At 43.1% G+C, this 26,608-nt stretch overlaps 1 protein-coding gene across 1 annotated transcript; it reads left to right on the plus strand.

Moving 5' to 3' along the window:
* Positions 1–178: 178 nt before the first annotated feature.
* On the plus strand, positions 179–26,608 carry CCDC112 (coiled-coil domain containing 112). Its single transcript, XM_073677142.1, has 10 exons — positions 179–372; positions 3,739–3,845; positions 10,742–10,863; positions 10,974–11,063; positions 17,768–17,843; positions 21,575–21,959; positions 22,882–23,298; positions 23,809–23,904; positions 25,852–25,970; positions 26,470–26,608. The coding sequence occupies exons 1-10, from the start codon at positions 322–324 to the stop codon at positions 26,498–26,500; spliced, it is 1,494 nt and encodes a 497-aa protein (XP_073533243.1). The 5' UTR covers positions 179–321; the 3' UTR covers positions 26,501–26,608.

The following is a 26,608-nucleotide window of genomic DNA, read 5'->3' on the forward strand; positions in this document are numbered from 1 at the left end:
AGACTAGTAACGAGGTGAAGGGAGCACGATCACAGCCGCGCAGCACTGGTCGTGGTCATTACTGGCTGAGAACTGAGTTAGACGCGAGACAGGTCAGGGGTGAAACAGTGTCACACAAAAGCCTCCGCCAGCACTGTATGAAGCGAGGCCGTGTCACACAGAAGCCTCCGCCAGCCCTTCCCGCCTTTTCTTCTTATCCCCGCGCCCAGGTACGAGGCACTGACTGCACCTTTTGCGTCCTGTCTCCGCCCACTTCCCTTCCCCGGGCCTGGCTCCGCCCAGGGGCGTGTCCTGTGAGCGAGCGCCGCTTGTAGTGATAACATGGCCTCCTTAGCAACCGGGAGCACGGAGACAAAAGAGTCTGCTGTGCAGGTACGTGTGTAACGTTATATGGGATGTAATAGCGAGCTCAGACACCGGCTACAGCTGCCTCTATAGTGTGTGCCGTTATTACATAGGATATATAGCTTCTGATGTCATATTGTCATTGTAGTGACGTCACCGCTGTGATCATTGTGTGTTCTGCCATCAGCCATCTGTCACAGGCTCCATTGGAGTGCGGAGCTCTGCTCAGGGTAACGCATGGTGCCATGTCAGTTTGGGCACTGCTGTCCGCACGTTACATGCTTTTCTTACAGCAGATTTATTAAAAAAGCTTCATTAATCCTCCTGCATATCGCACTGCAAATCTGTGGCACAACGCCGAGGGTTAAACCTGAACATCTGCTGCAGAATTTGCAGATACATGAGGAATTATTCCCAAACAAGAAATGCACTGTGTGAACGAGGCATCCGCTACTCGGCCATCCCCTTCTCAATTACTACATCCCCCATGTGAGATAAAAGCATCTGTGCCCACCTCCGATGTCAGCGCCCGATCACCTGCGATGTTATGTCACGTGAACCCTGCAGCCAATCACTGGCCGCTTCACTCTCACTTCCCGTGGATGAAATTGATAACCGCAAGACGTGAGGAGCTGCTCTGTGACCGCCTCAGGACCCAGCGCCGATACCGCAGATGAGTACAGGATGCTTTTATTTCCCGGGGTCGGGGAGGATATAGTAATTGAGAAGGGTGCGTCCCACTAGTGGGCACCTTTTTAATTCACATCATGGCAATTTATGCTGCAGATTTCCACAACTGATTTCCTTATGTGCAATGCATAGGGAGAAATCCTCTGCAAATCTGCATGCAATTTTTTTCACAGATTCCTTGCAGATTACCGTGGATTTTTTTTTGCTTAAAGAGGTTGTCTACAACCTTTACATTGATGCCCTATCCTTGGGATCGGGCATCGATGTCTTCTGTCGGACCCCTACCGATCACCCCCGCATATCAGCTGTTATCGGTGGCGGCTGCCATCCGGATTTACCTACTTGCGGAGTTTGGCCGTCTACTTGTAGTGGCTGCCTCATGGTGCTACACATCCGCCTCCTATTGAGTGCCATCTGGCATTTTTGGGGGCTCAGCTTGTTGGATCCCTACCATCAGGGATTTATAATTTGGCCGTCCTGTGGATAGGTGATACATTTTAATTTTGATAAAACCTCTTTCGCTTTCTTCACTTTTTCTTTTTTTTTTTGTGGCAAAAAAAAAGTGAATTTAATTCATTTTATGTTGATGTTGTTTATTTTAAAGGCAATCTGTCACCCCCCTGGGTGATATCAGACCTCTACTATGGGCATACAGGGTATAGAAAAGTAAATCTATACTTAACCTGTATGGCCCATAACAGAGGTCTGATTGCAGAGAAATCTGTTTTTATAAACTCCGTTTTGCACAGGCTTGGCATTCCCCGGACGCCAAGGAATCCGCGCCTATCTGTTTATTATTCCCCGAAATCCCCGCCTATATGCTTAGTTACCACCCCCCCCCCTCTCTGCACGTCACAGGGCCCTGTTCTCTCTGGCTTCCCGGGCATGTGCTCACATAGAACGCGCTTTGCTTCACCCTGGCCCATTATCTCCGTCCACTGCGCCGCAGGGTTCTATTGCGCAGGCGCCGGGAAGTGACACCGACTCCAATAGAACCCTGCAGCGCAGTGGATGGAGATAATGGGCCGGGGTGAAGCAAAGCACGTTCTATGTGAGCGGAGCTATGCGCATGCCCAGGAAGTCAGGGAGAACAGTGCACATCACAGGGCATATGGTGACTACGCATATAGGCTCGGATTTCGGGGTATAATAGACAGATAGGCGGGGATTTCTTAGCATCCGGGGGACACCAAGCCTGTGGAAAACTGAGTTCATAAAAACAGATTTCTCTGCAACCAGACCTCTACTATGGGCCATACAGGTACGTATAGATTTACTTTTCTATACCCTGTATGCCCATAGTAGAGGTCTGATATCTCCAAAGTGGTGACAGATTCCCTTTAAACACTATGGACGTTTTTCATGTACTTTAGAGAAGCATATGAGAAAACACTAGAAAAAAAAAGCAAACGACAAACCAAAGGCATGTTGCATCTTGAGAAAAATGCAAAGTACCCAAAAAAGAAAAGACTGCATGAGTTAAAAAAGCTTCTGGGTAACATTTATGTTTCAGAAGGAAAAAGAAGGGGATGGATATGTTAATGGCACTGCGATGGAGGAGACCAGCCTATTCACAGGATGACCTTTAATGGCACTATGCATTTTCAAGGACAGACCGTTCCTAAAACGTGTAGTGCTATTAAATGTCTCATCCCGTGAATAGGTTGGTCTCCTCCATCACAGTGCACTGAACTTTTTTTTTCCACCTGAATTGTATCTCCAGCACCTGCCCAGGAGGGTGGGGAGCTGGCGATCAGTGCTACAGCTGGTCACTGAAGCCATCCATCTTACAACTCCTCCAAGACTGTGCTTATTCAGTACAGTGGTGCAGCTCCTGCTCAGTAAGGCTGGGATGCTGACGTTCGGTGTGGCAGCTAATCAGAAGAACTCTCCATTTTGTGCGCTATAGCAGTGTTGCGCCTGTCCAGCACAACAAGGGAAGGTGAGCAATACTTACTTGGACCTTGTCTTCTGCGGTTGCCGTTTTACATAAGGAGCGCTTTTCTCTCTTTTTTTTTTTTTTTTTCTTCTTCCACATCTATAATATAACGGGGGATGCGTGTCTCTGTCTGAAGCCGTTATACGTAGACTGCGCATGCGTGACGCACAGTCTGGCTCCAGACAGAAGACCGCATCCAGCCGTTGCAGGTAAGAGGAGTGTATGGCGACGGAGATCGCAGTATGCGTAGGCACTGAACGCATACCGCGATCTCCGGCGCCATACTTACATACCGTACTTACCTGACCGGGAGGAGCGTTGCCGCGGCGCATCTCTTTGTCCGAGACAAGGGCAGGAGTGAGGCGTCGGATCGGCGCATGCTCATAGCGCTATCTGGTGCCATTTTACTGAAGACACATTTGCAGTGTGTCTTCAGTAAAATGGCGCCGGACAGCGCTGTGCTCCGGCACCGCACTCCTCCCCCGGCCTCCGGCAGAACAGGACACCGCAGCGCTGGAGCACAGGGAAGAAAGGTGAGTATAAGTGTTTATTTTGTATGTTGACTTTCATCTAACATCTGGCTGCTGTGTTTTATTTAAGGCATAGAAAAATGCTACGAAAAGCTGGTATGCCATGTAAATAATTATTGTATAAAACACCAAATAAACATTTGCTTCTGTTGGAAAACATACTGAAAATTTTTTTCTGACATTGATATTTGACTATGAGAAGTTGCTGTACATTGATGCATTTATTTTTCACAGGATGATGGTAGTTTTTCTATTCCTGGTGGGGACAATGCTCACATCTGGAAGCTTAAACAAGCAAAAAAAGCTGAATTTATCCGTGAAGCTGAAAAACTCAGACACCAGTAAGTGAACACCGGTCTCATTAATAACATTACCATAAGGGATTGTCCACTACTCGGATAACCTCTTCTCAATCCCAATGTTTGCCCCTTGTAAAATAATAAGACCTGTACTCCCCTCCGGTCCTGGTGCTGTTCAAGTGGTGTCGGCATTGGCTGCAGGGATCGCGTGAGATAACAATCAACTTCAGCTCTCACTTCCTCTGGATGTATGTGATTTGTCCAAAGGCTGGGAGAGTGAATCCAGTACTGATTGGCTGCAGGGATCGGGTAACATTGTTGTTTCACTCGATCCCCAGGAGAGCCAGTGCCAACACCACTGGAATGGCACCAGAGGCGAACATACAGTACAGACCAAAAGTTTGGACACACCTTCTCATTTAAAGATTTTTCTGTATTTTCATGACTATGAATTAACACATGTGGAATTATATACTTAACAAAAAAGTGTGAGACAACTGAAAATATGTCTTATATTCTAGGTTCTTCAAAGTAGCCACCTTTTGCTTTGATGACTGCTTTGCACATTCTTGGCATTCTCTTGATGAGCTTCAAGAGGTAGTCACCGGAAATGGTTTTCACTTCACAGGTGTGCCCTGTCAGGTTTAATAAGTGGGATTTCTTGCCTTATAAATGGGGTTGGAACCATCAGTAGTGTTGTGCAGAAGTCTGGTGGATACACAGCTGATAGTCCTACTGAATAGACTGTTAGCTGCTTTTTTCTTGCCATAATAAAAATTCTAAGTAAAGAAAAACGAGTGGCCATCATTACTTTAAGAAATGAAGGTCAGTCAGTGCGAAAAATTGGGAAAACTTTGAAAGTGTCCCCAAGTGCAGATGCAAAAACCATCAAGCACTACAAAGAAACTGGCTCACATGAGGACCGCCCCAGGAAAGGAAGACCAAGAGTCACCTCTGCTTCTGAGGATAAGTTTATCCGAGTCACCAGCCTCAGAAATCGCAGGTTAACAGCAGCTCAGATTAGAGACCAGGTCAATGCCACACAGAGTTCTAGCAGCAGACACATCTCTTCAACAACTGTTAAGAGGAGACTTTATGCAGCAGGCCTTCATGGTAAAATAACTGTTAGGAAACCACTGCTAAGGACAGGCAACAAGCAGAAGAGACTTGTTTGGGCTAAAGAACACAAGGAATGGACATTAGACCAGTGGAAATGTGTGCTTTGGTCTGATGAGTCCAAATTTGAGATCTTTGGTTCCAACCACTGTGTCTTTGTGCGATGCAGAAAAGGTGAACGGATGGACTCTACATGCCTGGTTCCCACCGTGAAGCACTGAGGAGGAGGTGTGATGGTAAGGGGTGCTTTGCTAGTGACACTGTTGGGGATTTATTCAAAACTGAAGGCATACGGAACCAGCATGGCTACCACAGCATCTTGCAGCGGCATGCTATTCCATCCGGTTTGCGTTTAGTTGGACCATCATTTATTTTTCAACAGGACAATGACCCCAAACACACCTCCAGGCTGTGTAAGGGCTATTTGACGAAGAAGGAGAGTGATGGGGTGCTACGCCAGATGACCTGGCCTCCACAGTCACCAGACCTGAAGCCAATCGAGATGGTTTGGGGTGAGCTGAACCGCAGAATGAAGGCAAAAGGGCCAACAAGTGCTAAGCATCTCTGGGAACTCCTTCAAGATTGTTGGAAGACCATTTCCGGTGACTACCTCTTGAAGCTCATCAAGAGAATGCCAAGAGTGTGCAAAGCAGTCATCAAAGCAAAAGGTGGCTACTTTAAAGAACCTAGAATATAAGACATATTTTCAGTTGTTTCACACTTTTTTGTTAAGTATATAATTCCACATGTGTTAATTCATAGTTTTGATGCTTTCAATGTGAATGCACAATTTCCATAGTCATGAAAATACAGAAAAATCTTTAAATGAGAAGGTGTGTCCAAACTTTTGGTCTGTACTGTAGGTGTTGTTATTTTACAAGGGGAAAACATAAGAATTGAGAAGGGGTCATCTGAGTAGTGGACAACCCCTTTTAAAAGGAACCTGACAGATGATTCATGCAGCCTGAACCACAGGCAGTATATATCATACAAAACCTAAGACAGAAACAAAATGAGCATATACCCTGCTATAAGTAAATAAGTAAAAGCAATAGTGCATATAAATAACAAAGGGTACTTCGTAACTACAGTTTTTGAATAAAAAAAAAAAAAGCGTAAAAGCCATCCTACCAGCATCAAGGTGTACCGAAATTCGGGATGGTTCTAACCTCTAGTACTAAAACCTTACCATGCATCATAGTGACATCAGTGTTAATAAAGGCAGAACAGGATCGGGTCCCGAACATGGACACAGAACAAATGGGAAGTTTTATAAATGCAATGTCCAGCTCAAAGAAAGGGAGGCCACACCCTTACCTGCACTAAATGCAGAAACCTGAAACTAAACCGAAAAAAAATTAACTGGAGTATAAGTTGGTATGTATGCAAAATAGGAGCAGGGTATATGTTCATTTTGTTTCTGTCTTAGGTTTTGTCTGCATAATGGCCAATGTGAACATGCTCCTATTTTTCATGCATACCAACTTATACTCCAGTCCATTTTTTTTAGTATATATCATATTCCTACTGCATCATTTCAGCCTGGTATGTTTTACTCTAACACACTGCTGCATAAAACCTGCCATGTGGCTCATGTGACTAGTCTAAGAGACATAGTGGATATAAGGGGAGAGACCTGTCTTTTGGACTATTTGCCCAAGCTGCATGATCCTCGGCAGGCTTCTAAATGTTTGTGGTTTTTTTTTGCTGAAAAGACATAGTATTTCAGAGTGAAACTTACCTGGCTGAAATGATGGAGTTAGTCTCTGCTTTATGTTGCTTGTAGTTTGGGCAGCATGAACTAGCGGTCATGTTCCTTATAAAAAGTTATTCCCTCCTCAGCCTTTCATGGCTGAAACGGAAATAACTCTGTCCAGCCTAGCACTGCAATATATACTGAAACTGTGTACAAAAACCATGTAGCTTAACTGCTCTAGCAAGTTGCCATAATCCCACCACCATTGGTCGGAGCCGGGATGGAGTTATTACTATCTTGGTCGTTAGAAGATGAGATGGTAATAACTCTGCAAGGTTTAGACTGGGTCCCCCCTGTTTGGAGGAAATCTATTGGAATGGTCTATGCAGTGTGTATTAAGTACATTGGATGACAGTACATTAGGAAGATTCATGAGACATTTCTGCTCACAAATAATTTTCTCTTCAGTTATACAGTAAATGCTGTTATTAGATTGAACCCATGTAACGCCAGGTAGTCAGAAGTAGTTACTATATATTACTTTCCAGTGCCACAGCCTTAGGATACGATCAGATTCATTATGTGTTGTAGATGGGCAGCATTGCACATCCTTTTGTGATGGATCATTTTAAACTCTAGAGCTATTTAGTGCCCACCTGTATACTGTATTATGCGGATTATAAGACGCCCAGAAGCTGAGATCTCAATCTGCGCATGCGTCTCCTCCAGCGGCCATTTTCCCGAGATCCACCACAGTGAAAAGAATGGGAAGTGCGGGGACATTTTCTCAAAGCCCGGGACCCACCGCAGCCTCGCACTTCCCCGAACACCCCTTTCTACCAACCCGGGGCCCGCAGCATTACCCCTCTTGCCTCCGCCCCAGCTCCTGCAGCAGCGACCCTTCCTCCTGGGACCCCGCTCCACTGCAGCTGCCCCCCTTCCTCCACGGTAAGCTACATTCGGATTATAAGACACTTCCCCATTTTCCTCCAAAATTTGGTGGGAAAAAAGTGCATCTCAGAATCAGAAAAGTACGGCAATTTCCTTGTAGACGCCAGCCTGGTCACCCACTCTCAAAACTTGTCCAGGTTGTGAGGTCTACCTCTGTACATTGCAATTTACTTTTTGGTAACTACTATGAATACAAGCTGATTGGAAATGACCAGTTTTCACTTTGTTTACATCATGAAGGGATTGGTCAGTCCCTTTTTTATTTTATTTTTTTTTAAGTTAAATGGGATGGACATCTCTTTTAACCATCTATTTTGGAGAAAACGGAATATGATACATATGTACAGCATATATATATTGGATACACACAATACTCGGTCTTCCTCCCAGACCTGTCCTCTGCCTTCAACACAGTTGACCACTTCCTCTTGTTACAAATTCTCTCATTTGTTGGCACCACAGACTTGACCCTTTTCTAGATATCCTCATAATTCACTAACCGTACACTTTGTGATTCCAGTTAGAAAACTACCTCCTCATCCCACCCCTCTGTGGTTTCCATCAACGCCATGGTTCCCCTGCTCTTCTCCATTATTCTCATCAAGCTTTCTGAAACGCAATGTGGACAAAACTGAGCTCATCATCTTTCCCCCATCTTAGTCATCCCTTTCCCCAACAGACCTCTCGGTCACATTTAATGACTCCACATTTTCCCTCATCTCATAAATCCGCTGCCTGGGTAAAATCTTTGACTGTAATCTGTTTTTAAAACCACATATCCAAGCCCTTACCATCTTCAACCCTGAGTCAACAAAAATGTTAATACAATCCCTCATCATTTTCCTACTGCGATACCCTCTTGTGTGGCCTCCCATCTAACATTCTTGTGCTACTTCCATCTATCCTTAAGGCTGTGTGCCCACGATGCGTTTTTTAGGCGTTTCCGCAGCGGCAATTCCGCTGCAGAAACGCTTAAAAAACGCTTGGTCGAAGGTCTGCCATGTTCTCCAATGATAATCAGCATGTGCTGTGCACATGCTGCGGAAATTTCCGCTGCGGATTATCATTGCGGAAAAAAACGCAGCACTACCAATTATTTTGCGGAAGCGCTGCGTTTTTGCCGCCATTGACTTGCATTGGAACGCTTGGAATCCGCATCACTGGATCTGTAGATGCACAATCCATGAGTTTCAATGTGCGGATGGTACCCGGGTCTGGAGAAGAGGAGACTCTCCTCCGGACCCGGGTACCATAGTACCTGTAAAAAAAAATTATATATATATATTATTATACTTGCCTTCGCTTTCTGGCAGATCGCGGTGGACTCAAGGACCTGCGCTGACATAATTTAGTCATGTGACGGGTAACGCGACGCTGACGTCAGCAGGTCCTTCACTGTACCGCGAGCTGCCGGCAAGCCAAGACGCATCGAATAAAGACCCCGGGGGACATCAGAAGGTAAGTATTATTTATTTTTTACCATTCTTTTACGGTCACACTATATAAATTTGCATGGATTTATATAGTGTGACCAAGTTGTCAAGCACTTTCCAAGTGATGCTAAAATCGCTTGGAAAGCGCTTGACAACCCGCATGCGGAAATGCCAGTGAAGAACGCTTCACATCCGCATGTCCCTGGCAGGAAAACACATGTACAATCCGCATGCATTTTTTCTGCCAGGGAGATGCAGAAACGCTCAGGAAAAATCCGGAGCATTTCTGCATTGTGGGCACATAGCTTAACTCTGCCCTCTGCCAATCTCTTCACTGGCTTAGCATTACCCAGTGAATCCAGTTTAAATTACTAACAATGGCATGCAAGGCTGCCCATAATCTGTTTCCCCCTCATATCTGAACTAATCTGATACCTTCCCACACCGAATCTCTGGTCCTCACAAGAACTTTTTATTTCCTCCGCCCTTGTATGTTCCTTACACAACTGTCTCCATGATTTAAACCAAGTATCCCCCATCCCCTGGAACTTTCTATATTAGCATATCAGATCGTCTTCCATGATGTGAAGCTTTCAGACACAACCTGAAAATTGATCTTTTCAGGAAAGCCTACATCCTGCAATAACCCCGGTGCCTCCTGACTATCACAGGAGTTGTTCCAACCCTTTAATTTATGGTCTCCTTCCCCAATACCTTGTAGATTGTAAGCCCACAAGCGTGCTCTCTTTCTGTACAAGTCTGTTACTGTTAATTTATGTTTATTTTACTTATATATGTATTTTGTGTGTAAATTCTCTTCACGCAACTGGTAATAAAAGGTAGTCCGTCACCCTCAAAATGCATTGTTAATGGGCTATACAGTATTATAAGGTGCTTAGCCCCTATAACAGCCATACTAGCATTGTACCTGTTACTGGTACAGACCCCGAGAAAATAAGTTTTAATTTATGTACAAATGAGGAGGCTTCGGTGTACCCTTGATGTAGCCAAGAGTTTGGTCAACTGTTGCGCCTCTTCATTTGCATATTGAAGCTCTTCCCCCCGCTAATACACCCGGAAGTGCAGCGTGTGATGTCCAGAAAAAAGGAGAAAGGGAGGAAAACGCATGTGGCTACTGTGTGCAAACGTGGCAACACACGCATCAGCAGCATTCAGACTGTGTTCACTCTGGGAAGCAAGCACGGCCAGTTAAAAGCAGGGAAGGCCCCAACATGCGGAGGCATAACGGTGCACCAAGCTCTTGGCCATGCTAGGGAGCACCGAAGACTCATCATTTGCATATATGAATTAAAATGTATTACCAGTCACAGGTAGAGTTCTAGTATAGTTGTTTTAGGTGCTCAGTATCCTACAACACTGCATAGCCCATTTAAAATGCATTCTGGGGGTGGCGGACTCCCTTTAATGGAGAGTTATAATAATTACAATATATCTAGATTTTATACATCTGTGACTGGATATGATAACACAATGCGCTATAAAGTAGAATAGCAATACTTGAATGTTACTCAATTTAACTATTCATTGGCCCTTTCCATCATGGTTGGTACCAACTCCCCCTCATATGAGAGCCTTTATTTTTAAGTCCCATGGCATCTGCTATATTAACTTCACCTTTGCTAATATCAAGTCAGAGCTGCTATTGGTTTTAGCCTCATTTCCTCTTTTATTCTTTGACATGCATGTGGGATGGCTGATTTTTTTTTTTTTTCTTAATTTAGAATAACTGTTTTAGAAAAAGACAAGAATGGGCATCTCTATAACAAGAAGAACAACTTCCGGATTGAGTACACTACGCTTGAAGAGTATGAACAAAAGCTGGGAAACATCAGAAAAGCAGATAGTATGCAGTTAATTGACTATATTATGTGTTTTATGCGATGTAAGTATACATACTGTATGTGACACAGACTGATTTTTTTGTTGTTGTTGTTTTCCTGCTTTTGTTTACAGAAAATAAAACTGAACAACAACTCACAAAAATCCACAACAATGTCCGACGGCTGCAACTCCAGCTTAAAGATGTCAGACCTACTCCAGAGTGTAAGTACACTGCACAGACATGTACAACACAACTGTAAATGCAAACCTGCTAATTACTATGGTATGGATTTATGTGTAGGGCTTTAAAACAAAAATTAGGAACCTGCAGACTAATATGCATTAGGGTATGTGCACACACTGAGTATTTTGTGTGCAGCAATTTCTGCACCATTTCTGCATCTCTAGGCAGGAAAATGCAGCCTCAAACACACTGCGTTTTTGCCTGCATTTTTTCAGTGCATTGAGAATTGACATGCTGCAGATTATTTTCTGCACCAAATCTGCACGTCAAAAATACTCAATGTGTGCCTGACACTTCAGGTTTTTCATTCACTTTGCTGGCATCAGGTTTTGCTAGCAAATCTGCATGGCAAAAACGCACCAAATCTGCAATGTGTGCACACAGCCTTAATGTAGCCTCTTTTTTCCCCTGGAAAACCTCTTGTCACACTCTCTGCATTCTTAGAACCAACTTTATGCGGTAGCCACCAGCAGCCACATGCCTTTCCATAGTCTTGAAGTAGTTCTCATGTTTAGGCCAAGGTGCTGTGAAGGCCAGCTCACCTGACACAACACTCCAGGGCTCTACTGTATACCAGGTGGCTCTTGCTCATTCTGGTGTTGTGTTTTCATTTTTGAAATGACAGTGACACAAATTATGGCCCAATTGAAGGGAACCTGTCTTAAAATGTATGCTACTCAATCCATAGGTAGCATGAATTAGAGTCTGCGTTAATTCTGTCTTGTATGTTTTACTTTGAAGTGTTGCATGTGTTTCAGAGTAAAAAATTCTTTGAAAAGCCGGCCAGGGATTATGGTTGCTCCCTTAAACTGATAGGTCTCTTTTTGTGTCCACTCATAGAAAGAGACCTGTCAGCATAACGGCTCTTAAACACGTCAGTGTGTCCGGTACATGTGGTGACAGTTTCCACAAGTACTGGAGACACGGACACACGCAGACCCATTCAAATCTAGGGGTCTGCGCACATGTCAGTGTGTTTCCACGGTCCGTGTGATCCACATGTAGACATGTCCGTTTTTGGCCAGCAGCACGGATCACATGGACCCATTCAAGTCAATAGGTTCTTGCAAACACGTACCGAACACGCACTTGGGAATCAGCGGTACAGATAGCGCTGTTCCCCAGCGTCGGGTGCTGAACGCTGCCCTCATCATTGTTCCCTGCCAACGCTGCAGTCAGCACCAGCAGGGGATAATGATGAGCATAATATTCTGCACCCTCAGTGTCCACCTGTAAAAATAAGAATAAAATAAAAAAAATCCATATACTCACCTGTCCGAAGTGTCCCCCGCTGTAATTCTTGCGACCGCTCATGCAGAGGAGCCGGGAAGAATGACTCGCTGCAGCGAGCGAGGCCGGGAGCTGCACTCAGCAAGCGCTGTCCTGTCACTCACTAAGTGCAGTGGAGGTCCAGGGCCTGCTCGCTGCAGGAGTCATTCTCCCCGGCTCCTCTGCTGAGCGGTCGCATGGATGACAGCGGGGGACACTTGGACAGGTGAGTATATGGATTTTTTTTATTTTATTCTTATTTTCGCAGGTGGACACTGCGGGGGGAGAATACTACTCTTATCATGGTACCTGCTGGTGCTGATCGCAGCGCAAGCAGGGGACAATGATGAGGGCAGCGTTCAGCACCCCGCGCTTGGGAACAGTGCTAACTGTGCCGCTGATTCCCAGGCGCCGGAACGTGTGCTCCTGATGCGGCACACGGATATCTCCGGTACTGTTTTTTTTTTTTTTTTTTTTTCTGGTACCGGAAATATCAGGATGTGTGAAACTGGCCTAATGGTGCGGGGGCAGGGAGAAGCTGCCAGAAACCTGGATCGGACTAGTCTACTGAGATGAATAATCCCCACCTGGCTTTTCAAAATACATTTTCTCTGAAACTGCAACATTTCAGAGTAAAACATAACACACATGGTTACAATAATGCAGTTCGTGTTTGATCCATGTTAAAGGTTGTTTGGATAGTATGAATCTCGTGGCAGGTAACCTTTTAGGTACAATCCAGATGGAATGACTAGTCACTGCAGAATGATGTGGTACCATGCTAGTGTAGTGTGTCAGTTCTGTAAATACGAGTGTTGCCAGCATTGCACCCCAACATCATCACATTCGCCACACATCTGGAGAGATCTCATCTATTCACTTTCTCTGTACGTAGCAAAGACATGGTGGATTGCGCCAAAAAAATGACAAACTTGGGTTCATTGGTTTTCCACTAGTCACTGTCTGTGTGAGACACGGTAGTCAGGTCTGAGGTCAGATACCCAGAGGGCTCATAGTACGGAGGGGTAAGTCAAAGGTGTGGTCAGTAAACAGTCTGGTTTCAAATGCCAGAAGGGTACATCAAAACTAGGGAGTACAAAAAAACGGATGGTCAGATACCTGAAGTCATAGAGCGTCAAAAGCAGAAGGTATAATCCACAAGAATTGTCACAACAGATCTGAGGTCATGAACCGGATCAGAAGTCATACACAGGGCTAAGCACACACCTAACTTAAACTAAAGCTACAACTGACAATCTGCTGCTCACAGCAAGCCAGCTAAATACCTAGCAAATCATTTGAGGACTGTAGGCACCTGGGGAAACACCCGCAGTCTTGACAAAATGCTGACAGCCCAGCACACAACAGGATCAGATTGGATGACTGGACTGTCACTCACAAAACCGACAGTCCAGCACACTCCAGATTCCATAGGGCAGCTGAGCTGTCACTCATAGTATCCCTAGGCCACAGTCCATTATGAAACCATGTTTATTTAGCCAAGCAAGTCTCTTCCTCCTATTTGTCTCCTTCAGCAGTAGTTTTCTTGCAGCACTTGTAGATTAGAGGTCTGATTCATGCAGACCCATCTGAACATTTAATCCTGAGATTTGTCTACTACTTGAACTTTAAAGATCCATTTTGACAAGCCAATAATTGTCAGTGAGCATTTGTCCAGGGCTGTAATTGCAACTAGGCACTGGAGGTGAAGGGTGAGTCTGGGTGGAAGTTACTTACAATACCAAGGAGTAATCTGGTGAGCAAGCAACTTCCAATAATTTTCATGCCTGGTTTTTGCCTTCATCATGTTGCAGGGGGGCAGTATAGGTTGTCAGGAGAATTTAAAGCACCAAGTTTAATAAGGCTTCTAAAGTATTGACTGTTTATGTGACAGAGGGAGGCGTACTGACTGCACTGTTTCGGCTACATGTGCAATTACCAAGCCAACATATCGATTAATATGGTTTTCTAAGCTAGGAGAATTTTATTGTTAATGGTCATACAAGTTGGCTTTATCAATGAAACTGCTTTTAGCTGCAGGTAATTTGAAAATCGCACCAGCCTATGGCCTGGGGTGTTCAGTTACATTGTGGCCGCACCTTGACTACGATGTATCCACAATGTGTGCACCAGCCTAAGTATTAGTAATAAAGAGGCAACCAGATGGATAATAAAGTGGAAAAGTGTTGAAAAAATGTAGTGTGTACATAGCCTTACTAATGTTTGACCAACAGTTATCCATTGCTGTGGAGTCTGAGTCGGTGTCCATTTTGGTGGAGTCGGAGTCAGTATAAAATAGACCGACTTCAACTCCTAAAATATATAATAAATTGGGTACAGTAGTTCAATGCAGTTTGTGGGGAATATTTTTTATAAGAATTTGGGAAAGTTCTGAAATGTCCTATAAATGTTTGTCCTATTCCTGATCTAAGGGTCTAGGCTTTTAGCTGAGATGAATCTGTGTTACAGTAAATTTATAACTTAAACATCAGCCATGTATGAGGGAGTCGGAGTTGGAGTCATGGAAATTGAGGAGTCGGAGGTATGGCTTACCGACTCCACAGCCCTGCAGTTATCAAACCTGTAAGGTCAGCTTTAGTCTGGGAAGTGAGCACAAAAAGTGCCTAGGGAAGCATGCACTCTTAATATGGCCCTGTTTGTCAGAAAGCTCCTACCAGTTTATTGACCTATACAGACATGCTAGCGAACATGTAAAATGACAAATTGGGTAATTTATTTTGACATGGAAATCATCTGTACTGGCAGGAGAAGGGACTGCTCTGTTAAACTGCTCTGGACTGTGCTGTTAGAGGGAATCTGCCACCTCGTTTTTATCTGGTCCCAGTGTGCATCACTAACATGTGTTTTTTTTTGTTGTTTTTTTTTCAAACAAAAGCTCCAAGTATTATGGATAAAAACAATTTATATTAGGGTATTGCCTCACATACCTTTTTCTTTCAGTCATGGGGGTGGTGACTTTATCTTTTCAGTCATGGTGTACTTTTGAAATTGGGCACGCCCACAGCATTGCATTTGATTGCCGTGACTGGCCTGACGTCACGGCAACCACGTAGCATATCCCGTGCGTGTGCACTGCCCATTCTCTCCTCGGGCATGCGCACTGACTGAGTGTACAGCTCCTGCTTTGTGTCAACATTGCATCACTAACACCACACTGGGGACAGTTTAATAGCTAAAAACGAACATAATGCTGTATATACGACAATTGTATTAATGATTGTTCTCTTCCCATTGGTCTGTGTAAACAAGTTAGTAAATGAGTGCTGATCAACTAAGGGACATCATCGGCTTTTCTAAATGTACTTAAAAGAAGTTGTCCATGTTTGATCGGCCGGGGTCCCGCACCCAGCACCCCTGCCGATCAGCTGTTATCGGTGGCGGCGGCGGCCTCCAGCCGGAAGTACTTACATGCAGTGCTTGGCCGTCTAGCTGTGGTGGCCGCCGCGAGGTACTGCACATCCGCCTCCCATTGAACTGAATAGGAGGCGGATGTTCAGAACCCCGCGGCGGCCACTACAGCTAGACGGCCAAGCACCGCAAGTACTTCCGGCACCTATAACAGCTGATCAGCGGGGGTGCCGGGTGCGGGACTCCGGCCGATCAAACAATGATGCCCTGTCCTGTGGACAGGGCATCAATGGAAAAAGTAGTGGACTTCTATAAAGGGAATGTGTCACCCCCCCTAGGTCATATCAGACCTCTACTATGGGCATACAGGTGATAGAAAAGTAAATCTATACTTACCTGTATGGCCCATAGTAGAGGTCTGATTTGTAGAGTAATCTGGTTTTATAAAGTCTGTTTTCCAGAGGCTTGGCGCCCATGGGACGCCAAGCAAACCCCTCCTATCTGCTTACTATTCCCCTAAATCGCTGCCTCTGTGCTAAATTACCATATTCGCCCCCCTCCCCTGCACGTCACAGGGCCCTGTGACTTGCCCTGCTCTGCCTCCCCTCCCGCGCATGCGCAAAGAGCCTCTCCCATGGAGCGCGCTTTGTTTCCCTCCGGCTGCGTACTGCCAGCGGAGCGGAAGTCTCAGTGACTCACCCTCGCTTGTGCAATACAAGGCTGCAGCGCAGTACGCAGCCAAACTGGGACGGAGGGATACAAAGCGCGCTTTGATCTAAGCCATTCCATGGTAGCTCTGCCAGTAGGTTTAGGGTTGTTGTCCTGCTGGAAGGTGACCCTACGCCCCAGTTTTGCAGTCTAGTACGTTTTCCTCTAGGATTTCCCTGTTTAGCTCCATCCATCTTCCCATTAATCCTGACCAGCTTCCCTATCCCTGCTGAAGAAAAGTATCCCCACAGCATAATGCTGCCACCACCATGTTTGACAGTGGGGATGGTGTTTTCAGGGTGATGTGCAGTGTTAGTTTTTCGCTATACATAGCGTTTTGCATTTAGCCCAAAAAGTTCTACTTTCATCTCACCTGACCAGAGCACCTTCTTCCACATGCTAGCTTTGTCCTGTATATGGCTTTTTGCAACTGCAAATGGTACTTCTTATGGCTTGCTTTCAAAAATGACTTTCTTCTTGCCTCTCTGCTATAAAGGCCAGATTTGTGGAGTATATAACTGATAGTTGTCTTGTGGACATATTCTCCCACCTGAGCTGTGCATCTTTGCAGCTCCTCCAGAGTGACTATCGGCCTCTTGGCTGCTTCTCTTGTTAGTGCTATCCTTGCTTGGGATATCAGTTAGATTAGGTGGATGGCCATATCTTGGTAGGTTTGCAGTTCGGCTATACTCCTTCCATTTTGGATGATGGATCAAACAGTGCTCTGTGAGATGTTCAGAGCTTGGGATGTTTCTTTTATAACCTAACCCTACTTTACTCTTCACACCTTTATTCCTGACCTATCTGGTGTCTTCTTTGGTTTTCATGATGCTATTTTGATACCTAATGTTCTCAAAGAAACCTCTGAGGCCTTCAAAGAACAGCTGTAGTTATACTGAGAATAAATTATACACAGGTGACTCAGTTGACTAAATATGTGACTTCTGGAGGCAATTGGGCACTCAGGATTTTTTTTTTAGAGGTATCAGACTACAGGGCGCTGAATACAAATGCACGTCACAATTCTCAGATTTATATTTTTGAAATATTTAGAAAATCATGTATCATTTTCTTTACACTTCACAAATACTTGCTACTCTGTCTTGGTATATCACATAAAATCCCAATAAAATACATTTAAGTTTGTGGGTGTAACGTGACAAAATGTGGAAAAGTTCACGGGCTTTACCAATTGGCAGTTCTTTAGTGCCGACAGTTGGTCGGTGTATATGAATCCTTAGAGCAATTTTTTTTCTTTGCTTAGTTGAGTTGTTACAGTGACCAACCATTACCAGTTTATTCCACCAGATGTCACATTTCAATGTTTCTCTTGTAGTTGTTGAGAGGCTTAGAGAAATGATGGAAGAAGTAGATAATGCAATTACTGCATTTAAAGAAGAACAAAGGATAATGTAAGTTACAAAACCCTAACTGTAATTTTTATGACCATTTAGTATTCTTCCCTTCTTTGCTCTCAATGAATAATATTAAAAAGGAGAAGAAAACCTGCAGACCGGTATCCTATATGTATCCTTTTATATATTTGTAATTTTGAAATTGTAGCACAAAGTATTTACAAACCAAAGAGTTTAATAAAGTGTAGTTCACATGTAGCAGTTTTCTTATATACTTTCTATAGGAAAAAATGTTATTGCATTCAAATTGTATTAATTTTAGCGTGTCATTCACGCATCAGATTAAAATAGAAGTGAAGTGTTAAGAAACAAAATGTGTGAAAATACCATCACTGTTGCATGAATAACATGTTGCTTTTTTCCCAGCCGTATGCGTTTGTCATCCAATCGAGTTTTAGGAGCCAGCTCCATAATTTAGGAAGCAGCATTTATATAGTGTAGGGCAAGCAGTGTTTATCTCCAGTCTTCATACCCCCAACCCATAGTGATTTCAGGATATCCTAATGAGAAAACAGTTGTTCTAATTAGGCAGTGATGGTTTCATAGCCATTGTAATAATTGACTGATGTTGAGAAACCCTGTCCTATATAACCCCAATGAGAAGCAATTGATGCACATTATAAAAACTCTTGCACTGTATTCCAATCCAAGTTATCACCTAGTCAGAATACCCCTTTATGTGAGCAGAAACACAATTGAAAAGCACCACTTTAGTAGACTGCAGCTGTGTGTGTTTTTGTACAAAGCATACAGTACCACAATCTGTATCTTTCATATATATATATATATATATATATATATATATATATATATATATATATATATATATATATATATATATATATATATATATATATATATATATATATATATAATTAGTGCTAAGAAATTTGTCACATTACCTGTGCATTTGTTTCTGGTAATATAACAGTTATAACTAGGTGAAACAAAAATACAGAAATACAGCTGACACACAAGGTGTATAGGAGAGGAAATAGAAATATTTATCATCATAGGTAAAAAGGTATATGTGTATTTAAGTATGGACTGAAAATAATAAGCTGTAAATAATACACATAAATTAAGCATAATAGAGCGGCTATACATACCTTACAAATCAAGAAAAACCTACAAAGAATAGTACATAGCCAAAGTATAGGATAGAAATAATTATTATTGATAGAAAATACAAAAAAAAGGATAAAATGTGCGGGAATCGCATGGTGGGTGACGTACACAGCAGGAGGAGGAAATTGATGTATGTTATGATTTGATAAATAGTAACTATGGGAAAGATCCAAGCATATGGTATAGCAACAAGTGCTGAGCATCTGAAGTAAGGCAAGTATATTGGGGAGAAAACTCCACATAAAGATCGATGCATACATAGAAATAATAATGGAGCTTACCCATATGTAATCTTCTGGCTGGAATGGTGCCAGCCCTACGTCAGCGGGTGTTGGTAAACCATATACCATAGCTTGTTGTTATACCATCCTACTATGCATGGCTCTTTCCCAGTTATTTATTAATTCAGCCCACACATCAATTAACTCCCCCTGCTGTGTATGTCGCCCTCTATGCCATTCCCCCACTTTCTATCCCTTTTTTTTTTTGTTTGTTTTTTTGTGTTTTCTATCAATCAACAATTATCTATACTTTGGCTATGTACTATTTTTTTGTAGGTTTGTCAAGTTCTAACTAGTAAATCGTTGGTTGTCTGATCGCCTGAATCCCCACCCATCGCCATTATGGTGGCCGTCCCTTTGTCAGTGCCATAAGCCGTTTGAAGTGTGAATTCTAGTGATTGGATTGGTGGGATTCTAAGATGTAAGCTTGTTACTACTTTTGATTCATTTATACATTATACATTTACATCTACTCAACCCTCCTCCTCCAAAACCACGTTCTCCACCATTACCATCCTCTTTACTCTCCAAATCACACCTCACCACCTGTAAACTTGACCCAATCCCGTCCCACCTCATCCCAAACCTTACCACTATCTTCATCCCAGCCCTAGCCCACCTCTTCAACTCGTCACTAACAACTGGTGTCTTCCCCTCATGCTTCAAACATGCCTCAATCACACCAATCCTCAAAAAGCCCTCCCTTGACCCATCCGCTCTGTCTAGCTATCGCCCCATATCACTTCTCCCCTATGCCTCAAAACTACTGGAACAACACATCCATTCTGAGCTGTCCTCCCACCTCTCCTCCTGCTCCCTCTTCGACCGCCTACAATCTGGTTTCCGACCGCACCATTCTACTGACACTGCACTGACCAAAGTCACCAACGACCTACTAACCGCCAAATCTAAGAGACACTACTCTGTCCTCCTACTCCTAGACCTGTCATCTGCCTTCGACACAGTGGACCATTCCCTCTTACTACAAACTCTCTCATCTTTCGGCATCACGGACTTGGCCCTATCCTGGTTCTCCTCATACCTAACAGACCGGACATTGTGTCTCCCACTCACAGACCACCTCCTCATCTCGCCCCCTATCTGTCGGTGTTCCCTAAGGTTCAGTTCTAGGACCCCTGCTCTTCTCCATCTACACCTTAGGCCTGGGACAGCTCATAGAGTCTCATGGCTTTCATTATCACCTCTATGCTGATGACACACAGATCTACCTCTCTGGACCTGATATCACCTCCTTACTAACCAAAATCCCACAATGTCTGTCTGCTATTTCATCCTTCTTCTCTGCTAGATTTCTAAAACTTAACATGGACAAAACAGAATTTATCATCTTTCCGCCCTCTCATTCAACCCCCCCCAACTGACCTATCCATCATAGTCAATGGCTGCCCACTCTCCCCAGTCCATCAAGCTCGCTGCCTTGGGGTAACCCTGGACTCTGAACTCTCCTTCAAACCACATATCCAAGCCCTTTCCACTTCCTGCCGACTCCAACTCAAAAATATCTCCCGGATCCACACATTCCTCAACCATGAATCTGCAAAAACACTAGTGCACACCCTCATCATCTCCCGCCTCGACTACTGCAACCTCCTGCTCAGTTGTCTCCCTTCCAACACTCTCGCACCCCTCCAATCCATCCTAAACTCTGCTGCCCGACTAATCCACCTGTCCCCCCGCTATTCCCCAGCCTCTCCTCTCTGTCAATCTCTTCACTGGCTCCCCATTGCCCAGAGACTCCAGTTCAAAACTCTAACCATGACATACAAAGCCATTCACAACCTGTCTCCTCCATATATCTCTGACCTAGTCTCCCGCTACATACCAGCACGCAACCTCCGATCCTCACAAGATCTCCTCTACCCCCCTCTAATCTCCTCCTCCCACAATCGCATACAAGATTTCTCCTGTGCTTCCCCCCCTACTCTGGAACTATCTACCCCAACACATCAGACTCTCGCCGACCGTGGAAACCTTCAAAAAGAGCCTGAAGACCCACCTCTTCCGACAAGCCTACAACCTGCAGTAACCACCACTCCACAAATACCGCTGCACGACCAGCTCTACCCTCACCTACTGTATCCTTACCCATCCCTTGTAGACTGTGAGCCCTCACGGGCACGGTCCTCGCTCCTCCTGTACCAGTCGCCATCACATTGTGTTCAGGATTATTGTAATTGTTCTTGTGTATATATACCCCTTCTTCACATGTAAAGTGCCATGGAATAAATGGCGCAATAATAATAATAATAATAATAATAATAATAAAAAATAATAATAATAATTTATTGCATGTTTTAGTTATGAAGAGCTTATGAAAGAAGAAAAGACAACTGTTATTGAGCTGAATGCCCTGGAAAAAAAAATAGAGGCATCATTTAGCGATGTGCCGGAAAAGTCCTTCAAGGTCCCCTCTAGTAAAGCACAGGTGGACGCCATGGCCTGTAGTCAGCTTCCAGAAGATGTTGTGGCATTTGAGAAATTTCTGCAGCAGACAGGTGGCCGTTTAGGAGGATGGGATGACTTTGACCATCAAAGCTTTCTGAAAATTTGGACAAAGCACAAAGGAAGGCCCTCATATTTGGAAGAGGCCCTGACATACCTTCCAAGCAGGACAAAACAAGATGTTGAACAACATGAAAGTTGGTATAAGGAGTTTCTATTCTTAGAAGAGAAAAAGAAAGATGTAAGAATAATTATTTAAAAAAAGTATAATAGTTCTACACTGATTCAGAAAATATTCATCTTAAATGAAAGAGCTGAAGTCAAACTTTTGAAAGCACTAACTAATAGATGTGGTCTTGGTCAGCAACAAGCTATAGAACAGAATTTTTCTGCATCATGCACGCTGCTGGAGACTGTATGAAGGCCATAGGAATTCTGTGGGTGCCATATTGCAGCTGTATTGAACTTGGGGGTTGTACAAATCATAATTCACCTGTGTTCATGAGGCCATAGTCAAATATCCAGAAGCCTGGTGTTATTTTCAGGTAATACTGCAGGGGTCATAGCAACTAACATGGTCTTCAGAGTCCATCTCATATTGTGAATGAGGAATTTTAGCTGTACTTCTGAGTGAGTGATGGGGTCAGGAAGCAGTTGGGAGGAAAATAAGTGGCCGTTAAGTAGAAAAAGTCGCATTTGTCTCTGGCACTATTTTACAAAGTTTGTTAGATTTGCTAGATTTACGCAGTTTGCTGAAAGTGACTAATAACTAGAAGCAGGGTTCATTTATTTTCTTTTGTTAGGTCTCCTTCAGATGTCCGGTATTCACGTACATGTTCTATCCGTGTTTTTCCCAGATAGAACACATACTCATTGTCTATACTACCGTTCACATGTCCGTGTTTTTTTTGTGCACCGGATCAAAACCACTCACATAAATCTATAGATCCGTAAATATCATATCACATGGATGCCTACCATTTGCAATCTGTGTTGAATTTATTTTTTTTTAACATCGTCATGGGTAGGAGAAGCTGATGAATTGTGTTTTTATGTACGAGAAAAATCAATGACGTCTAAATGAGGCCTAACTCTGACCAGCATAAAAGTATAGATAAATGATATCTTGGCTTTCTGATATAGTTTTGACCTTTATTTTCCAGTCTATTCAAAAGTGGAAAGCTAAGAAACAGGAGGAAAAAATTGAAGTATCAAAAGTGCAAGAGAAAACTAATGAAATTTCTGAGTTTGATCAAAAGCAGCAAGAAGAGGCTCAAAGGCAAAAGTTGGAAGAGGAGAGGAGGAAACGGCACCAAGAACTGGAGGCCTGGAAGAGGCAGAAAGAGATTGAGGCTGCAGCAAAACTGGAGGCAAAATTGAAGGAAGAAGAAGAACGTCAGAGAAAACAGAGACTAGAGCGCCAGAGGCAACTGGAAGTCAAACTAATAGTTGAGGAAAATACCAGGATCAGAAAGGAGCAAGAAGACTTTCTAAGACTTGAGAAAGACATGAGGGAGGAAGCAGAGCGAGAAGAGAGAAAAAGAATGGTTGCTTATGAGATCTGTAGGTTTCAAGAACGGGTGAGTAAGAATGGTGGCTATTTTCTGAAAATGTGTCCCAGTTTTCTGGAAACAATGTCAGAAGAAATCTCTTGTATATGCTGCAAAAAAATATATGCAGCTTTGATAGACCTGCACTGGTGATTTGCAATCCACAGCATGTCAACTAATGTTGCAGATGTCAGTGTGTCTTTCACCTTTTTTAATGCAAAGCATAAGATGAGCAACTTCACTGCACCATTTAACAACATATGGCACTAAAAAACACTGCTGATTTAAATACAGGTAGTTCAGAGCAGGAATGTGACGAGAGAACGCACCCCAAACTCTGACCAAAACACTCCTGGAAAAACTGATGCTGTATTATGCCTGGTGCAGCCCTAAGGTGGGTGACATATGCCACAGGGATTCAAAGACTGAAGTCACGCACCGCCCCTTTATATGTACCCTATTAGGAGGTATATATGCTTTTTTTCCAGAGTGTTCCCTTAACTGAGGTTTCCTAAGATTTACTTTAATCCTTTACTCTAGGACCAACAAAAAATTGAGGAAAAGACACATGAAAAAAGAGCCAAAGAAGAAGCTGAAAAAGAGAGAGAGAGAAGGCTAGCGAAACTTAAAGAAAAGGTAACGCTTTCTTCCGAAGGACCAGAATTCAAATAAAATCATACTTTTACTATAGAAACTGAACAATAAAGAACGCCATACAACTACAACTGTAGCTTGCGGCAATTTTCCAAAACTCCTGTTTTGGCATCCCCTAGTAAGGCAGGATTTTTTTTCAATTGATATTCGAAATGATCATGTACCATTGAAATGTTTATGCACTCAGAGCTCTCTGGCCCCTGCTTTTTGAGAATCCATATAGCATAGATGAAATTTGGAGAGGCAGATGCAATTTGCTGTAAAACTGACATATATTCTATTATGATTTAATTTTCTGTTATGTCAGTGGTTCAGTTTATTCAATATATTGTTTTCTCATGTAGGAAAGTAGACCACATTTTTACCCTTTAATATTACCACGTGCATTAAAGGGACTCTGTGAGCCCAGAATGACTATTCAAACCCAGTACAGGCGCTCAATGCTTAACGGCGGGGCCAGTCATTTATCTACACCTTCCCACCTGCTTGGTTTCCATCCCTTCACTTCTCTGGCTCTGTGAAGCCAGAGCTGTCAATCAAAGAAGAGGGGAGTAGAGACTGAGGGGAAAACAAGCAGGTGGGAAGGTGTATATAAATGATTGGCCCCGCTGTGAAGCACCGAGCGGCGGGACTTAGTTTGAATGGTCATTCTGTGCTGACAGTTCCTTTTCAAAGGAACAAAAGTTCATATTATTCACTAGATCTTGGAATAAAAATAAGATTCACAATTGGATGTGATTAAAAATAATGTACTTGTGCTGAGGTAATCCTATAAATGTGCCCCTGCTGTGTACTGTGCAATGTCTGTGTCTGACCGTACAGAAACATGGTCTGATCATACTACATCTCCTGGGCAGTGGTGGAAGCAAAAGAGTATACAGACATTACAGCACGGGATCACAGTTGATTCTTTTTGTGAGGCACAACATTTCACTGCCTGTTTTTATGCAATGTTTTACCTGAAAGAAAGAATCAGCTGTGATCCCGTGCTGTAATGTCTGTATACTCTCCTCCCCCCCTTATCATCCAGGAGCTGTGTTATGATCAGACCATGTACAGTATTTATGTACGGTCAGACTCAGATATTACACAGTACATAGCATAAGTATATAAGATTATTTCAGCACAGGAACATTTTTTTTAATAACATCCAATTGTGGATCTTATTTTTATTCCAAGATCTAGTGAATAAAATTAACTTTTATTAGTGGGACAACCCCTTTGAGTATATCTACCCACCTTCTTGTGTTCCATCTCTCTTTCCCTTTTTCTGGCTCTATAAAGCCGGAGCTGTCAATCAAAGAAGAGGGAGGTGGAGATAGGGGGAAAACAAGTAAATGGGAAGGTATACTTAAACATTATGTACTTGGTTTGAACAGTCCTTCTGTGCTGACAGGCTCACTTTAAATGTTTTTAGGCTAAACAAATCTGGAATATACACATAAGATGGAAAGTGTTTTCTTATGGATATGGGTAGACATATCAAACTACAGTGGAGATAAGGGACTTACCTGTGCATTTTGATTTATTAGGCGCAGTATCTATACCAAAGACAATTCATGTGTGCTCAACTTGTGAATCTTGTTTGGTTCAGATTGAGTTATTTTTTAGCCATGTTTATGAAATGTGATCTTTTAAAATCTGGCAAAAAATGTTGGATCTGCATGCCATGAGCAGGTTGGTGTAAAGTAACATAACGTGACATGGAATAAGCCAGTATTGATCTGGTGATTAGTTACGTGACTTTGTACTTTCACATACACTGGGAAGGGAAGTTAAGTTTCTCATTCTTTCTTGGTCTTGAAGTGGTTTAGGAAAAAAGCAGATGACTTCTGTCTATCTGATTTGTATAAATTGTTATGTGCATTGTTTGTTTCAATTTGATTCTTTAATGAAATACTAGACCTGCTGTGATTTTATCAATTGCAGGTGCACGTTCATGTTGATAGAGATCCTTCCAGACTCTGCAAGCTTACCAAAGGATGGGAGGAGCGCTGTAAAAACATTGGCCCAACCGGATCCGCTCCATTAGCAAATATTCCACACCGGTAATACTGATTTAGATGTATATATTTGAACCACAGTTCAGGGCTGGATCTATGATGAGACAGATGCCTCCCATGCCTGACTTTGCCTTACGATGAATTCCCTTGTGGTTTCTGTCGTTTTGTCAGGAAGAAAAGTGATGCATATGCAAAGCTGTTCTTAAAAATTTGACGAAATCTGCACCTGTGGTTCTGAATTGAGATGTGAATCCAGCCTGAAAAAAAAAAAATGGACAGATCAGTTCTCGCATTTCACACAGAGTGAGGGGTGCATAGTATAGCTATTAGAGCGAATAGTCCTAGTCCAAGAGACTAGTTGGTCTGTACTATCAGAACTTTCAGGAGTCCTTTTTTTGTTCCGTTTGACTGTTGAGTGGATTAGAAAAGGACTTTAAAAAGCGATGCAGAATAGTGTACAAAAATGTAAATCTTTTCAAGGTTTTAAATAAAATTAACAATTTGTCCTATATTATATTTTTCTGTTTACTCTTTTTATTTGTAGGGCTGTGCCAACATGGAGACAAGGTTTATAATCTGCTACCATCTGAAGATTATTGGACTACTAGCATTCACTAACTACAATAAAGGACATCATCTCCTTTGGGCTGCATTAAATCTTCACTGCAGCCGCAACTTGTAAA

This window comes from Phyllobates terribilis, unplaced genomic scaffold (genome assembly GCF_046119375.1).
Source record: "Phyllobates terribilis strain yellow unplaced genomic scaffold, ASM4611937v1 Scaffold_1__5_contigs__length_1240528914, whole genome shotgun sequence".
In the NCBI taxonomy this organism is placed as follows: domain Eukaryota; kingdom Metazoa; phylum Chordata; class Amphibia; order Anura; family Dendrobatidae; genus Phyllobates; species Phyllobates terribilis.

Coding starts and splice junctions, on each gene's coding strand:
- CCDC112 (XM_073677142.1), top strand. CDS start 322: ATGGCCTCCTTAGCAACCGGGAGCACGGAGACAAAAGAGTCTGCTGTG. Junction 10,864..10,973: donor AAACATCAGAAAAGCAGATA/GTATGCAGTTAA, acceptor TTTTGTTTACAG/AAAATAAAACTGAACAACAA. Junction 25,971..26,469: donor TTAGCAAATATTCCACACCG/GTAATACTGATT, acceptor TTTTATTTGTAG/GGCTGTGCCAACATGGAGAC.